The sequence below is a fragment of the Eretmochelys imbricata genome, chromosome 1 (genome assembly GCF_965152235.1).
Source record: "Eretmochelys imbricata isolate rEreImb1 chromosome 1, rEreImb1.hap1, whole genome shotgun sequence".
NCBI classification, from domain to species: Eukaryota; Metazoa; Chordata; order Testudines; family Cheloniidae; genus Eretmochelys; species Eretmochelys imbricata.
In genome coordinates this window covers 148,894,440-148,912,406 of record NC_135572.1, presented here as the reverse complement: position 1 = coordinate 148,912,406, position 17,967 = coordinate 148,894,440, and the positions used below count along the sequence as shown (strand labels likewise).

The window sequence follows — 17,967 nt, the reverse complement described above, 5'->3', positions numbered from 1 at the left end:
TTCCATTCATCTCTGTCCCTAAAGGTAGGAATTATTCCATATTTTGAAACTGTCCTCTTTCATGGTCTGGAAGGGGTAGGAGTAGGGTGACCAGACAACAAATGTGAAAAATTGCGACGGGGTGGGGGGTATTAGGAGCCTATAAAAGAAAAAGATCCAAAAATCGGGACTGTCCCTATAAAATCAGGACATCTGGTCACCCTAGGAGGAGAGTTATCAATGCTTATGTCAGCAGTCCCTTATTCCTGTGGCGTCTGGGTGTGCTACCCCAGTGACGCATTTGATTTAATTAGTTCCAAAAACTACAGTGCAGGTTCTGCTCCTGTTTCAGGTATCATCCCTGGAAATGGAGTGAACAACCACTCTGCCAGTGTAAATTGTCAGGATTGTTGCATCAGTTACAGAACACTTTCCCCTTTTCCAACTCAGGCTTCCCAAGACTTCAACAGGACAAAATTCATGTGTGCATCAAAGGTTTCTAAAATGACAGGACCCCTATCCGGCCTCCTTGTTCAACAGTGTGGAATGTGGTGTGGCACAGACACACACATGCTGCATCCAAGACTCTGCAATATGTTGTCCTGTAGAGCGACTAGGATTTCAGTTTTAGTCAGGCTAATCTACTACAACAGCGGAAGCAAATACAGACCCAAGGGATTTTTTGAAAAATTCTAGAGGGTGTATTGTTGTTGTACATTCATAAGAAACTCAGGCCTTGGTATGGCAAAAGCATCAGTGCTCTCTGCTTTGCACATTAGTTTGTTGCATGTATTGTAACTTTTATTGCAAAATAAGTTTTGGCCAGCACATGCGTGCTCTATAGCTGGCTCTGTTCAGTGGAATCAGTTGCTCCTTTTCATTAGCTATATAGAAAAGTGTTTGTTAAAATGAAACCCTCACAGTTCTTCCAAGAGTGTCTCAGTTTATCATTACAGCGTGACCCTTGTGTATGCCACTTGTCAGATGTGCTATGGTTTTGTGGCATGAACCAATGTCCACCTATATATAAGAAGCAACTATGAACATGTCAGGTTTTCACCTGGTCCTATGTATGGAATTCTGCCACTCCCCTAACTAATCTACCATATAAATAACTGATAGAGTCTCCTGATGTATATGTTTATGAATGTTTTAATGGGACTTTAGCTTTAATCTGCGCAACGTAAGAAGGTATTGTTGAGGGAAATTACTCCAATATACTGAAATGATTCCCCTTAATGACATTTAAAAATATTTTACTGTACTTCCATTGGCAGTGAAGCAAACAGCAAAAAGTAATGTATTATCCAGAAAAGAGATCATGCTGAAGAGAGCTGTAGGGGAAGAGAGGAAAATAAGGACAGCTAAATCCTGCAGGTATCGGTCTTTGGCACACATCTCTCATAGATGATCCAGGAGTGTGCCACGATGCCATCCAGAGTGATTCTCAGTATTTGTTTACACACTAAAAGAAAATCAGCTCAAATAGCGTAACGGATTAGCCAGCCTGACAAGAGTGCACCACAGTGTGTTCTTATGCAGGGCAAGCCCTTGCTAATCCACTACTCGATTAATTGAGGAATGGAAGAACCACACTTGCAAACAAGACTACATGCTTCCTAGAACTATGCAAACGAGACTTATTTAGTTAATAAGAAAATGTCCTATCTTTACATCCATCAGCACTAAAAAAAAGTTCCTTTAAGTTTCTAATTTAGTGGAGAGAGCACTGGATTTAGACTCTTGAGATATGAGTTATCTTCTAGCCTGCTGGTGACCTCAGGGAAGTCACATCACCTATATGTGTTTAGATTTTCCCCATCTGTAAAATGGGAATAGTGATACTTCTCTTCCTGAGAGAGCACATTAAGATCTATAGATGAAAAGCAGTATTTCAGAGCTAGGTATAATATATAACTATAATATTTATTATTATTTTACTATGTTATTTGTACAAATCATGGCCCTGTCCCCACAGAAAAAGAAACAGGCTTACAAAAGGAGCAGATTCTATTACCCTTTTTAAAAAATGTATACCTGTTTATACTGAACAGTACAACCATGTAACAAACTCTTTTATCATCAATTTTCAAAAGTGATTCAGAACAATAAATCTCTAACTGTTAGGGAGTAGGATGAGATTTTTATTGGAGGCAGATTATCCCACATCTGCCTGCTGTGAGGTTTCATGTACCTTCTTTGGGAACATCTAGTGCTAGTAAATGTCAGAAACAAGATAGTGGACTAAATGGCCCATAGCTCTGGTCCAATATGGCAATTCCCCGGTTCCTAACAATTAGTTTCCCAATCCTGATGAAGTCACAGTGTAAATTCTTAAGTGCATAAATTGACTCTTAAAACCTGTTGAACTAAATCACTATGGGAAAATAATTAGAACTCTCCTCAGACTGAAATAAAAAATATTTATCTCATTCACTACATGGAGAAGAATTTCCTTCAACAAATAAGTGACATTTAAAAAATAAATGTAAAATGCAGATATTCTTCACTTGAAAAAGGCCAAAGGTAGTCATTGTCTTAACTACAAATTAAATATAATCTTTTTAGGAATCATAGAATATCAGGGTTGGAAGGGATATCAGGAGGTCATCTAGTCCAACCCCCCTGCTCAAAGCAGGACTAATCCCCAATTTTTGCCCCCATTCCTAAACGGTCCCCTCAAGGATTGAGCTCACAACCCTGGGTTTAGTAGCCCAATGCTCAAACCACTGAGCTATCCTTTATAAGTAGTTACTCCATATGAGTATAACCTTTTAAAAATTTTTTCATGCAGGGGGCAGTGCATTTACCAGTTTTGGATTGTACTGGCATTGCTAGTTTTCAGTGAGAAGAAAAATGAATTTTTAGGAAGACCAGAATAGCTAAAAACTTTTATGGATTTGCAAAAAACAATCAAAACCACATAAATGGATTTTTTTCGGCAGTCAATAGACCTTAATCTTTCAACCTTTATGTTTTCCACTTGTCAGTCAGTAGGTAATAGTTTGATTGGGTGGGGGAAGGGGGATCACAGGTTAATTTGCTTCTGAATTGAGAAACAAATCAAAATTCCCCTTTAATGTTATAAAAAAACCCAAAAAACCTGTGTGTGTGGGTGTAAGGTAGAAAAAAAGCCAACAGAATGAATTCACTAATTGGGGTTTTTACCTGCTGAGAGTCTAATTGAATACAATGCTTTATTTGTAACTGAAGGAGAAAGAAGATTGTGCAAAGTATCAGAATTTCAGTAGTTTTTAAATTCCTATTACTTGGCACTCTGTTATGGGAAAGGAAGACAAAATGTGATAAATGGCAGTATCAAGCTGCTGTTAAGGTGGACCAGAGAGCTGAAGAGACACTAAATTGTAAAAATGGAAAGACTGTACCAACCCTATCAGTGCCACATACTATACTTCTTCACAAAGGAAGGTATTGCTTACTTTTTATGTAAAACTGTAGGCTTCAGGCTAAAGGTACTCTGACTTCTTTTGAATTAAACAGGCAACTGTTCTGTGCATTTAATGAAGTGTGAAGTTTATCCCAACGAAGATACTAAACTTCACTTTTTTTTTTTTAAAGAAATTGTGTTTATAATAGGTTGAAATATGAGAGAGAGAAAGAGATCTCCCTAACGCCCACATAAAAATGGAAGAGGGTGGGATTGTTGGCTGTATACTTGATTTAGTATATTTCTTTGTTCCACCTCATTCACCTCTGATTTAATATATCTAATACACCTTTTGGTCTAATCCAAAGCCCACTAAAGTCAATGGAATAGGCCACTGACTTCAGTGGGCTTTGGATCAAGATATGTGTGGCAATTTATGTCTGCATAGATAATTAAATTCTCCATCCTATTTACCAAAGCACACAATGTGGAAGTATTGCTAATCGTAAGTGCTCAAAAATCATGCGAAATGTCTTAAACATCATGAGATTTAAAAATAATAAGTTTTGACCCTGTATTAGCACTCTGGTTTTTGAGACATTAAGGTTCATATTTTCAAGTGTTTCTCCAAAATCGCATGGGCTAGACATTTTTTTTTTATTAAATAACTCCAGGAGCTGAACCTTAAAGCAAACACTAAATATCATGAGTTTAAAATGAAGTCATCAGCTGGAAACACCAAATTTTGTGTTTATTTAATCTGTGCTGTCGTCACTGGAATATATGTGGAGCTGTGTGTGAGAAGAATTCTTCTTGCTTGTAGATATGTGTCCTCCTGTTCTCCACGTGAAATAGGGGCTCTTTGACTGACTTAAAAGACAGCCCCTTTGTGTGACGACACCAAAAGTGCATAGTCGTTGAAGGTCTAGAAAACTACATAATCATGAGGATCCCAGGGCTTGATTGTCCACTCAGTACCACACCACTGCAAATAAAGAATAACTCCATAATAGTCAATTGAGTTAAACCGCTGTAAAACTAGCATGAGAAGAGACTCTCAGCTCCCATGATTTGAAATGCTTGTGACATGTATAAGAACAAAAATTAAAAGATTGCATGTTAAAAAAAGGTTCCATTGTGGCTGGAGTTTAGAGGTCTAACTACCTGCTTGCACCTACCAATAAAGTAATTAGAACTCTAAATGGTAGGAATGGCACCTGCAACACAAGTGCTATGCTAAGGCCCATTTCAAAATTTGATCCAAAGTTTAGTGGGGTGGTTTACATACCATTATCTTCCAAATGTTAAAGAGCCATTTTTTTTTTTTAAATCCCTTAATGTTCCAAGGTGTTGCATCTTAAGCAGGGCTGGAGAATGTAAAGACTTTTAAGCACTTCATAAAGTTCAGAGGAAACATCTGACTTCAAGCTTGAGATGATAATTTAAATATAGATGTGAAAAAGGAGGCATAGAAGAGAATGACAAGAGATCTCTGCCTTCCCCACAGGTATTATAGGTATTCCCAAGTAAGCTGCCAGAGATGATTTCCTAAGTTCTTGATCTTTATGTCTTTATTATAATCTTTGAAGTTGGTTTATCCACTTGGCAGTAGTTATGAATCAGTGATAAAGTACTACATATACTTTAATATGTTATGTTTCAGAGTAACAGCCGTGTTAGTCTGTATTCGCAAAAAGAAAAGGAGTACTTGTGGCACCTTAGAGACTAAATAAATTTGTTAGTCTCTAAGGTGCCACAAGTACTCCTTTTCTTTTTAGTATGTTATGTTCACGTACTTTATAATGTAATTGCAGATATGATAAAATACTTAATATACTTTCCCTAGTGAAAGCAGGGGTATCCAAATTTTGCACAACAGGGAACCTTCCAGGTGCTTGTGAGATGCACCTTATTTGCCAAAGCAAAAAAGGGAGCAGATTACAGTGGCCTCCAGTTAATTAAGTTTGAGCATTTCATTGTGAACCTCTAATCCATATTGTTGGAATAATTTTTACAGTGGCGGTGCTGAGAGCCATTGAACCAAACTGTAAATCCTGTATATAATGGAAACCACTTCAAGCCAAGGGGTAGAGCAGCAGTTCATGAACTTATGCTCTGATTCAAAGGTTAAATTGGCAGTGGGCTGAATCAGACTCCCTGCTATACTTTAACCATCCCGTTTCTACGGTGATGACCTCCAGGGACTCTGGCCCAATATTCAAAGGTATGTAGTAGGTGCTTAGCTGCATCTGTATACATTTAAATATTTTTAAAACTATGACTCTATTTTCCTTTAATCAAAACCCAGAGGTGTGATATCACTTAAAAAAACCCAACAGTCTGGCGGTGGTTTGGATTTGGGATTGTTTTTTCCTTTAATGCCAACAAAGCCTCTGTCTTAAAAAGACGTAGATGCCTGAAGCTTTTACAGCTCTTCAATTTCCTGTGCCTTGTCCCCTTAAAAACAAAAGGGTATAAAAGCCTAGTTAAAACATAACTCGGCGTTTTCAAGACAATGACAGGCAATTAAAATTCGGAGAACTTTTTCGCTTCCTGTGTCAGGACTCAGCTTCTTTTCACGTGCAGGGTCTAAGAGTTTGGATTCTTCGTAAATTTCATGCTCCTGTCCCACCACCAGCACCGAAATCTTGAACTGTAAAAGAAATAACTAATGATGTTAGATCAATTTGTACCGAGATCAGTTCTTTAAACTGAAGAAACTATCTAGTTCAGATAGTTTTAGCACCAGGGACTCACGCTGCACACTCCAGGTCACATTCCTTAGTTCCACCTTAAATAATTCCCTCCTCTTTCATCCCAAACTGTTCCCTTTCTTTGAGTCCTTTACTTCGCAATGGCAGGTTCAATAGGTGGAGGGAGGAGCAGAGGCTGGAAGCTCCACCCTGTCTAGCCTGCAGCCTCCCCTCCCCCCGCTGCCCTTAGCCCGGCAATGCTCGTTCCACCGCAGTGCTATTCCCCGCCGCTGTGCTGCCTTCGCGCGCCTTAGCCCGGCTGAGCCTCGGACTGCGCTCCGCGCCCCCTCGCTGAGTCGTCGAGCGATGAGGGAACAACTCAAAGGGTGAGTTGAGCGCAGCTCTTCCCCTGCCTTGGCTTCAGATCTTGCACTTGCGGCCGCGCTGGGGGGGGGGAGCCGAGCCGAGCTCCGGGAAGGTGAATGAAACTTGGGCAGGGATTTTGCACGGGGGGGAGCCCGCAGGCGACAGCCTCCCTCCCAGCTGTTTCCTCCTGTTCCGGCTGCAGGTGCTTGTAGTTGTGGCCAATGGCAGGGTTAACTCTTTCCCCTCCGGCGGCGGAGTTCCGCTGATTGGAGAGTCCCGTCTGGGGCCGGCACGCGTGGAGGGTGTTGCTTACGGATTTTGATTTTCAGAGTGTTAGTAGCTCCGTCGTCTCCACGCTGCAGCCGTCCCCCCATCCCTGTCGTTTTGCACGAACAAAATGTTAACGATCTGAAGCGTTGCTCCTTGGCGTGCCTTTAACCCTGCAGCATAGATGTGTGTAGAACAGAGCGGTAATGTTGTTAAAAATCTTGTTTAAAGATTGCAGAGGGGAAGCACTTCTACCTTTCATTCAGCACACGAAAGGTCAACTTTCTGCCTGATTTCTTCTGGGAATTTGAACTGACATTTAATTCACTTCATTTTCTCATTTATGTGCCCTCTATTTCAGGATAAATAGGTCTAGTTGGAACATGCAAGATATTTAACCTATATCTACATAATATTAAAAGGCCAGGGGAACCTCCAGCAGTTAAACCGTAAAGCCAAGCCAGGAAGTCAGGGATGTGCCAGAGATATGATCAAACGGTTTGCGGGAAGCCAAAGAGAGATGACAGTTTGTATAATTTCTTTTTCTTGTTGTTAATGTTTTACAGCTGAATGGAATACTGTACTTTGTTGTTATATCTGCCTAGCTTTCTTACAGCTCAATTTAAACATTCTGCCTACAGTACATTTTATAGCTTGGTTCATGAATGAACTTCCATAGACATGTTTAAAATTTGGACACCTAGGTGAGTGGTAGTTCTGTGGTTAATGTATGTTTGGAAATAATGTTTTAGTGTAATAGTTTTTACTCTGCTTTATGTTGTGTATGTATTTTTTGTATACTGTGTGTGTGAAACACACAAGTTGTCTCTGTGATGTAGTTAGTTTATGAGGCTCTCTTTTGAAGTGTGTTACTGCAAAACCTGCCCTTTCCTGGGATATATTCACTTTTCCAGCTCTCATTGCAAGCTTAAATTTGGCTGAGAATGGGTTTAGAGGCACATGCCTATGGAGTACTGAGCTGAGGAAACAAGAAACATAGTTATATAGAAGGTCAAAGACCTTCTACCACTAAGGAATTGGTTGCAGTCATCATTGTTTGATCCTGGATTCAACAAGACCTTGCAGTAAAATTGCTTTGGCAGAAGTGGAGGGGATAAGCTTTGAAAAGCAAATAGATCAATGGGCAAGTAACAGCTGGAGGGGCTGGCTCACCAGCTTTAACAACTGAGTAGTAATCTTTGCCCATGACATACTGCACAAAATAAAATGCTAAACATCAAAAGAGAGAAAAAATAGTTACTATAAAATACTAAGCAGTTGATATGTGGCCCCATCTTACTGCTCACTGTCAATATTAGCAGAAACTTTTAATATGTATTCGTGCCTCTCTTCAGTATTCTGATAATGCTGGCAAAAGCCAAGGTGGTTTTATTTTTATTTTTTTTAAAACGTTGGTCCCAGGATTAAAGGAAAATCATCACTGTGCGGCTCCATGGACTCCAGATTTATAGTGGAACACAAACAATAATCCTTCGCAAATCACAGGAGAATTCTGCCTTTTTAGAGCACTGTTTTAGTCTTTTCACATCGATTTGGAAGATTAATTTTCTCCCTGGGAAATAATGGAAAGATGTTTTAAGCAATAAGTGACACTGATTGCAAGGTAGTCTTATTTTGAGTGGCCAACAGTATGTCTTTTTTAAATAAAGAACAAGTAGTTAAAGTTGCATTTTTAAAGGTTTAATGTTAGTTTTACAAAAGAAAAAACCCAACTCTGTCATATTTATTCTGGCTTTTTGACAGCAGCCATCAAGTTGTTGTAAGAACCTTGCACTCTACTTGAAACCAGAAAGGTGAAAGGCAATATAAATTGAATCGTAGTGCAGCACACTGTAAAATAATTTAATTTCTAATTATTGGCTAATATGTGTTGCCGTTTGTTTATTGCCACCTGACAGAATTTGCTTCTCTCACACTCACACTCTCTCACACACAGAGTCCATAGTGCATTTTGAAGTAAAATGCTGGTGGAATTTGCTTTAGTATAATCACAAATTAAGAGGAATGTAACAGTTTAGAGAGTGCGGTGCAGTTCCATACTCAAATTCTCTGCTGTGAAGCTTAGCAATGAATAAACAGGGGAGACCAAATCTCTGAAATTTAAAACTGGCAGAATGAATAAAATCAAGAACAATTTAAAAAGGTTTAAAGATGATTTATGAAGGAGAATTTTTTCTACTCCTTTTGCTGCCTGTGTTTTTCAAAGGTAATGCAAGCTGAAACGGGGCAAAGACATTTAGTTTTACTCAAACTGGACATATTATAATAGAGAACTGATAGTTTAGTTTATCATTCATCACATCAATTCTTGATTTCAAGTTTTTATCACGCTACTTTGTCATCTCTTCTGACAATAATCGGGTTCATCCTTGTACTCTTGGCAATGATATAGAAGTTGTGTTGGTTATATGCAGATATAGGATAGCAAAGTGTTTTTGCAAAGTTTCCTATGCACCTGAATCCTATTCAGAAAAATCTTTGTTATCCCAGTGTTGTGCTAGTCCTGATTTAAAAAAAAAATTGCTTAATCATCTATCATCATCCTCTAAGGACTGAGTTGAGACTACCAAATTCATTTAATACAGGGGTTCTCAAACTGGGGGTCGGGACCCCTCATAGAGCCAAGAGATTCTGACATGGGGGGGTCACGAACTGTCAGCCTCCACCCCCAGCATTTATAATGGTGTTAAACATATAAACAAGTGTTTTTAATTTATAAGGGGGGGTCGCACTCAGAGGTTTGCTATGTGAAAGGTGTCACCAGTACAATAGTTTGAGAACCACTGATTTAATAAGTCGCATCATATGTACAAAGATGGTGCTTTTATCCCACTGAACTATCTATGTATTTTAGGGTGCCAGTCACCATCGCGCCGCTATCATCTGTTGTTCTTCCAGGGCTAGCTTTATTTTTCTTTCCCCTTTTGCATCTTGATAAGTTAGAGAGGCATGAACTTGTAGGGGGGAAAAAAGTAATATTTCTCTGACTTTATAGGGTCTAGTTCCTAACCAGAGTTAGGAAATATGGCAAACACTTTTCAGCAGATCTGTTAAAGATGGTAGTGTTCCCAGGTGTCTTTGAGACAGCCTAGAATTGCTGAGCTGGCATTTCACTTCAGATGGTGTTCACAATGCACAAACACACACATCCCCTCCCACACCCAACACCAAAGCTCACAATTAAATGGCCTTTGAAAATGGCAAAGAGGCTTATGAAGGCTAGTCTCAGTGGAATCTAACCTTTCCTTGAGCTGCACATGTGTTTGGAATTGTTGATAACTTTCTGTGCCGAAAATGTTCGGGAACAGGCAACACTTCTTAGTTAGAATGAAAAAGCTGCAGCCTTCTTGTGTTCTGCATGTAAAGTACCAGCAAAATCATCTGCCCTTATTCTTCACAGGCACTCAGCCGTTACAGAGTTGGAATGCAGGGTTTCCTTAAAACACTGACTTTCATGCAAGAGTGAGAGGGATACCTACCTCCAGTTCTAGAGTCCAGCTCTCACTGTCTTGTAAGATATGAGTTTGATAGTCTCAGCTGCATTGCCTGTGGATATAATAAAAACCTGATACACAGCATTCAGCCCAGTGGATGATCCTTGCTTAAGAAAAGGCAAAGAAATGAGCTACCATGGATACTGACTTGACATTCGTCCTTATAGAAAGGGGTGTTTCCTTCAATGTGGGACTGAGGTCAATGAAAAGGCAAATAGACGAGGGGGTTCATTTGCCCTGCAGATTTCAGCTTTGTGTAGTTCACTTGCGGATAAATGGAGAAAACCAATTTCTAGTAGAGGCTGTGCCCTTCTGCACTTGTATGCATAAAATGCATAGATCAAAGATGACCATGCAGTGTTTATCAAAAATGCGTAAAACCAGTGCTCGTGAAAGGTGCCAGGTTGACAGCACTGGAGGCTAAAGTGCTCTGTTGTATTCACAGAGCAGTCTGAGACAACCAAACTCATTTCACTTGGAAAATTAGGTAGTTTATTTTAAAAGAGAAATACAGCTCTGATGCAATCAGAGGGTGAACTTTCTCCTCATATTTCTACGTGATTTGACATACTGGTCAATGGCACACTCACTACTCAAACACCTGAACACCACATGGAAAATGGCATTGTAGAAAATGAAGAAACATGGAAGAATGATCACTGTTTATATAGTAAGGATTTCTGGTTACAAGAAGAGTGGTCAGCAGCAGAGAGAAATTCCCCACATATATGTCTCAACCCTGATCTGGAGGAGACATCCCTATGTGATTCTTGACTTCTGTGCTAAGAATTCACAACAGGTTACCAGTTGCGGGACTACCTGTCCCTGGGGAAATGCACCAAGAATGTCAAAATAATCTTATGTAGATGTTGAACAGTCATCAGATGTAACAACTTCTGGTCACTTAACCTAGTTCTGTATCCATTTACCAAAGTCCTGAGTCATGTAGTTATCCAATGGAGTTCTTTTACACTGAAGCTTTTTTCATCCCCAGAACTACTTCCTAGTAAGCTGAGGCTTTTTATAGCCAAAATTGCAATTAACATATTGATTCTCTAAAATATTTTTCAACTTTTATTCATTTTCTTTGTGAATGTAGTTTGGCTGTATCCAAGTTCACTGTAAGCAGCTAATTGGTATGGTAACATGGTGTTCTCACCCCATGTGTCCTACCTCTATCACACATGGTAGGGAATACAGGAAATCAGATGAGTCTGAGACAGATCCATAGGTTTTCTTCAACTTTTATTCTGGGTTTCCTATTTTATGCTTTTAAAAAAACAACAATCACCCACAATCAATCTCAATTCAGCCTGTGTATTTGCTGCTGCCTCCTATTGCATTGCTCATTGACACCACAGCAGAGAGCAAGACCTTTGTGGTGTTCCCATCTCCTCCCTCTTTCACTGTATGCAATCTCTACCTTGATAAAGGGAAGAGAGATACTGAGGTCAATGAGGAATAGTTTTCTTTAAAATCTTGTATCCATCTGGTGCATTCTATGCATTAGCTTTTTCTATTATAATAGTCTGTGATCTCTCAACATTGGTCTTTGCTGTGACTTCACTGCAAAGCTTGGAAATCATTACAAACAAGAAGCATGTTGAATGTAGAGTTCAGTCAGTAAAAGGTTCACTTGTGCCAACTAACCAACCCTCTCTTTTAAGTAGGAAGCTAGACCAAATAGAAGGTATGTCATTTTAATTGTTTCACAAGAATCCCAGTACAGATTTTGCTTCTTCTTACGTTAGATTGTGCTAGAGAGCATTGCCACCATAAGGAGAATTCAAGGAGGAATTTTTCTTCTCTGAAAAAGTCTTATCCCAAGCTTCCCAGAGCACAGATAAACAGGAAGGAGCAGCCTTCTCCAAAGCCTTTTTTTCTAAGTCAATTGATGTTGATGGGAGCCTCTCCACTGACTTCACAGAGCTCTGGATCAGGTCCTGCTCTTCACCCCATCCTTTTTGTGCCAATCTGCAGGCAGAGGAGCAGTCCCCTTGCTCCTCAAATGCAGGGACAGCAGTTGTGATTAGCCTTCCTGTGGGGCCTTGTGAAAGAGCTACTCAGAGTTTGGCTCTCACAGGTTTCAAAACTTTTCCTTTTACTTTCTTGTAGACTCTGTTTACTATATCTGGAGACTACCTGACCAGGCCTCTACTGGCAGGAGAATAAACAAATGACTTTTCAATCTCAGATTTCTATCATAATGTTATATATGATCACATATTTTCGTATCTTCCAGTTTAAAAAATCATAAAATATATAACCTTAGAAGGCATGAATCATTGTTACCATCACTAACTCACACTTTAGTTTGGTGGTTTTCTCTCATGATACATACTCATTGGCATCACACTTTGTTGTAAAGCTAGCGGCTGCTTGATTCAATGCAGAGAATGTCTGATTTGCATTCTGGTCATATTGTGTATTCTGCAGGCATTCAAAATCCCTTTTTAGTTATTTTTTTGCTTCCCGAAGGCACTGCCTCTTGAAATTTGCGATGGACCGAGGGCAGGAGATGGAACTCCAGCTTGAGTTCCAAGAAACAGAAGCTGCAGCAACAACTGGAAAGAAAAAAAATCAATGTGTGGGACAGAACACATTGGGCTTAGAAGCAGTTTAAGCTGCTGCTGATTCAGTAGAATTTAACATGGGTTTTTGGCACAACCGTTTTGAAGTGGAATGTAGGACAGCAGTTGTAGCTGACATCTCACCCACCTAATTGAACAGTGAACAGTTAAAGTAGAACAGGTCAAATCCTTCATACATTTAATTGAAAAACTGAAAAAAAAATTGACAAAACTTTTCATTAAATATTTTTTGCCATTTTCAAGCAATTCTATATGGAGGAGAATAGGGTTGCTGTATTTAAAATGACAGGTTTCAGAGTAGCAGCCGTGTTAGTCTGTATTCGTGAAAAGAAAAGTAGTACTTGTGGCACCTTAGAGACTAACCAATTTATTTGAGCATGAGCTTTCGTGAGCTACAGCTCACTTCATCGGATGCATACTGTGGAAAGTGTAAAAGATCTTTTTATACACACAAAGCATGAAAAAATGGGTGTTTACCACTACAAAAGGTTTTCTCTCCCCCCACCCCACTTTCCTGCTGTTGGGGGGAGAGAAAACCTTTTGTAGTGGTAAACACCCATTTTTTCATGCTTTGTGTGTATAAAAAGATCTTTTACACTTTCCACAGTATGCATCCGATGAAGTGAGCTGTCGCTCACGAAAGCGTATGCTCAAATAAATTGGTTAGTCTCTAAGGTGCCACAAGTACTCCTTTTCTTTTTGTATTTAAAATAAAGTCCAGGTTAAAAATTAATCTAGTCTAATTAGAAATGGAACCCAAACAACTGAACCCCCATAGTTTTGGGGTTGCGTATAGTTTAGATGTAAATATTGCATCTTGAACCCATCACTAAATATAATGGGCTAAATTCATACCTAGTGTTAGGACTAGACAATCGACCATTGGTCACACTTCCTGCTCTAATCCCCAAAGATGACACTGTGGCATTCTATACGTTGTCGCGGATTAGATACTACACTGCTTGTTATGTAATATGGTAGTTGGGGATAGAAATTTAGCTTCAACGCTGATGGCAGGAAACCCACCTATCATAAAAAAACAACCAAAATTCATGTTTGTTTGTTTGTTTTTGGTTGGGAAAAACTCCAACATCACTGCCATCACATACACATATATATTGCTCTGTGAATAAACATTTAATCATTGAAATCATAATCACCTACTAAATATGGAAATCTATTTAAAGAAAGATCTCCAAAGACAAGTGTCTGACTGTCTTAGGGAAAGCTCTACAGTACATATTTCATTCTAAAACCTTCATATTTTATGTTTTAGCCATGAGACGCAAACGACCTGCTGGGATCATCCTAAAATGACTGAGCTGTACCAGTCTTTAGGTAAGAGAGATCTACTAATTTCCTGTAATTAAACTAATTGTTAAGAACAATGATTTCCAGGGATGTTCCCCTGTGTGTTGTTCAGGAATTGAAGTTGAGTGAAGGTGAGACATATTCCAGGCCAAGATGGGATCAAGATAAGATTTTCTTTCAGAGGAATATAAAGAAAATAATTAACTTTAAATTAAATATTGAGTTTATGTGTAATGCAGGTACCTCTTGCAGATTGTTTGCCTAGAAATTCTGGGGCAAAGAAATACATAAATAAATAAACCCAAGCTCTTATACCACCTCATCTATTTTTAAAAAGACTTAAGTTAAAATCAAGCCAAGTTACTTTGAATTTTGACTTCTTGCTGGTTGGAAGCCAATGGAAAGCATTTGCCAATCTGTGTTACCACTGCATTCTTTTCACAGTGTTTTCAATACTTGGAATGCCTGGTCGCTGTCATGATGTCATTGTGAGCATACAAAATAGTTGCCTATTATGACTTCAGGGTTTTCTTAAAGGAGTCTTTGATTTTATTAACAGGTGCACAGCTATGTGATGTAATGGACCTATCCATACCGCACTGTGGGCACACCTTGGTTGCAACTTAGAGCTTTCTTCTGGTTTTAATTGCCACTGCTCATATACAATAGAGGGCACAGTCAAAAATAATTTTTTCTTTCTTTGAAAAAATCATTAATATTTCTCCCCTTGTACAAATAAATCACTAGTAAAGAACACAGAAATGAAGTGAAGTGTAATAATCTAGACACTTTATTTTACAACACGCAGCATTTTCTAGTTTGCAAATAATGTAAAAATACAGCTGTGAATGTCAAAAGAGGTATAATGTATAAATTAAGGCTAACTGAGGGCAAAAGCTGAGCAAGTATTCTCTGGCCATATAGATTATAACGTAATGCATTCATTTGCCTCCTTTATATTTCCATTGTAAAAGTGAATGGTTTCCCATGTTAGTTCCCAGTGCTGTATCTGAGATGCAGATACCATTTAGTGATGGATGGCTCTCTAAAGTATTTTGGGTATATCAGAACTATCCAGACTTCTTTAATTTGGAAATCGCATGGAATTTTTGATGCTGTTGCTGGTCAGGTCCGAAATACCATGGTATTTCTGATAGTATTTACTGCTGTTGAAGTATGTTTCTGTTGAAAAACGAATGAAAGGGTGCAGGAAACTGAGGGAGAAAAACATTCTGTTTGAGGTCACTTCAGGTATCAAATCAGTATCTAATACAATTTGCCCATCACTGTGAATGTTATCTAAATATCAAGTGTTCAAGGAATTTTTTACTTCCTGTGGTATAAAGGGGGAAACCATTTAGACAGATCCTCTTTTCACTTCCAGTTTATTCAAGAAAATTTTTCCTACAGTGGCCATTTTTCCTTTTAAAGAAGTATATTAAAGAAAAGTGTGCGTGAGAGAGGGAGACATTTAAGATATGTCGGAAATGGCAGTTTTCTTCTTGGCCAACATTTTTATTTCTCTTTTGGGATGGGATAAAAATGGTGATTACTGGTACCTACATATGCCAAGATCCACAAATGGATTTTGGAGCCTAAATACATTTTGAAATCAATGCAAGTTGGTAGCCAAAATACATTTGTGGATCTGGGCCATAGATTTTAGCTGTGAATATGTAGTATGCATTTTTGCAAACTGGGTGTCGACATGTGGGAACAAGATTAGGATGAGGTGTTTCTTTGTGCATCACCATATAGAGTCAAACTCTGACAACAATGCTGCTGAGTAACCTGCAGACTTTTGTTTTGGAATTCGGTATAATCAGCCCAGCCTAACTCTCATATAAATTGCATAATAGCAGCATAACCCATTTACTCTTGAGCAGAACCCTTAATGTGTTTTTAGTGCTCTGCTTTGCCTCAGGTCAAAACTGGTATAATGTGATGTTTGAAGTCTTTTGCAGACTTCAGTAATATTTTATATGAAAAGATATTATTAAAGCAGATTTTTGCATTGTACACTTGTTAGTTCCTATTATCTCCCCACATCAGATTCTAAATTTTGTTTCTTGTTCATATGAAGGAGTTTCATTGAAGAGCTTTAGTTGTTATGTTGCAGATTACCTGGTTTTGTAGAAGTACAGTGCCAGGTACACACTATGCAAGGCCAAGCCCATCAACTATGTCAGAGTCTTCCTTCCCATTTTTCAAATTCCTGCTACTAGCCTGCGGGGAATAATCTTTCTGAATGATGTAACTCTTTGTACGTCCAAAATATTGACGGATGGGATTCCTTTCTATGAATTTAGCACATTTTTTCCATTGCTTCTTGTACATCATAACTTGTGAGGCAATCCTTTTTGTGTAATTTACATCCTTACAAATTACTGAGAGCTTATTTTTTTCCAATGGCTAAGGAAAATAAAGATTACAACACCACACCTGAGGGGAAGCTAGCTTTCCTCCTACTCTTTTTTCCCTGCAGTCACAGTGGACTTCTAGGGAAAATGGGGAGTGGGTTTCTGTGTCATTTCCCCCTGTCACCCTCCACTAGCTCCAGTTCATGCACCTGGAAGTTACTGAATTTGAACTTTTGGTCCATGAATTGAATTCCAAGTACCAAAAATAATTTCCCATCCTATTTTTCTAGTATGGCTGAAGATTTTTTTCTGTTCTGATCAGGTTTTTGGTGTTTATGAAAATAAAGATAAATCAAGCAACCTTTCATTCAGTTTAGATTTAATAAGATAGTTATTTTATACTAACAGAAGAACATGCTGTTGTCATAAAGTATCAGACCACTGGTCCATCTAGTCAAGTATCCTGTCTCTAACAGTGGCTTCTTTCAGAGGAAGGCGAAAGAAGGCCAGAGTATGCAATTATGTAATAACCTGTCTTTAGGGGAAGTTTCTTCCTATACCCCTCAGGCTGATGCCCTGAAGCAATAGAATGTATAGTGATAACTGTAACATTTGTTTTGGATTTGTTTCTTAACAAGTGCTTAAGAAATTACATACATTTCTCATTGGTTGGTCTTTATAATAAAGTTTTTCCTTTTGAACTGTTTTTATAAAGTGCTTTCCACTGTAGGGTTTTTCTTATTATTTAAACAATTAGCATATTGTACCATAGAGATATTTCTTACAATTCTTTATTTTGGTTTCTATTAAGTGCCTATTCCTGGCTCTAAACATGCTATTTTTTCACCCTTCATATAAAGTTACCATATGCCATAAGCACTCCATCAATGCTGAATGGCTTTTTTGTTTGTTCCGTAATCACATTAAAGTGTCAGTAAGTAGCTGGGATAATGACCTCAGCTGCATCACTTAATTTACCTACTAGATGTTGATCCTCTTGTTATGTAAATGAAGTATATGGCAAAAGCAAATACTGTAATGGAAAAAAGTAGTAAAAATTAGTGATGTTTGAACTTCAGAAGGTTTAGCGTTTTGATTCTAGTACAGGTCCCACTGTTCGGATTCATATTACAGTAGACACTGCCTGCACCCATCTCCAATCTGCACCCTCTCCAGTATTCCATTCACTGCTCCAGTTGCTTTCCATTCCAACTGTGACCCTAAAATAATTTCATTTCTTCACCGTTGTAAACTTCTTCTGCATCTTCCCTGATGCAGATTTCCCCACCTCTCTCAATATCTTAACGGTCCCAGGGCATCACTGCAATCAAATTTTGCACACTTGTAGAAGTGTTACCTATTTACATTCTGTGTCCCAGAGAAAGCAAGAAGTTTAATTCCCGCTTCCACCCAAAGTGTGAGAGAAAATAAATATTGAATAAATTCTCTCAGATTATCCTTTCTAGTGTCAACATTAATCTAGAAGCAGCCTGTCCT

The 17,967-nt window shown here is 38.6% G+C and overlaps 1 protein-coding gene across 5 annotated transcripts in view; it reads left to right on the top strand.

Moving 5' to 3' along the window:
* Positions 1 to 17,967, top strand: part of DMD (dystrophin) — a 1,498,644-nt gene that overhangs the window by 1,386,169 nt on the left and 94,508 nt on the right. For 3 of the 5 annotated variants that reach the window (XM_077807212.1, XM_077807209.1, XM_077807208.1), the window contains one exon: positions 14,076 to 14,137. In XM_077807212.1, the coding sequence (XP_077663338.1) occupies positions 14,076 to 14,137 (62 nt within the window). Of the gene's footprint in view, positions 1 to 6,426; positions 6,447 to 14,075; positions 14,138 to 17,967 lie in introns of those variants that run through there. The other 2 variants (XM_077807211.1, XM_077807210.1) reach the window with 1 other exon arrangement.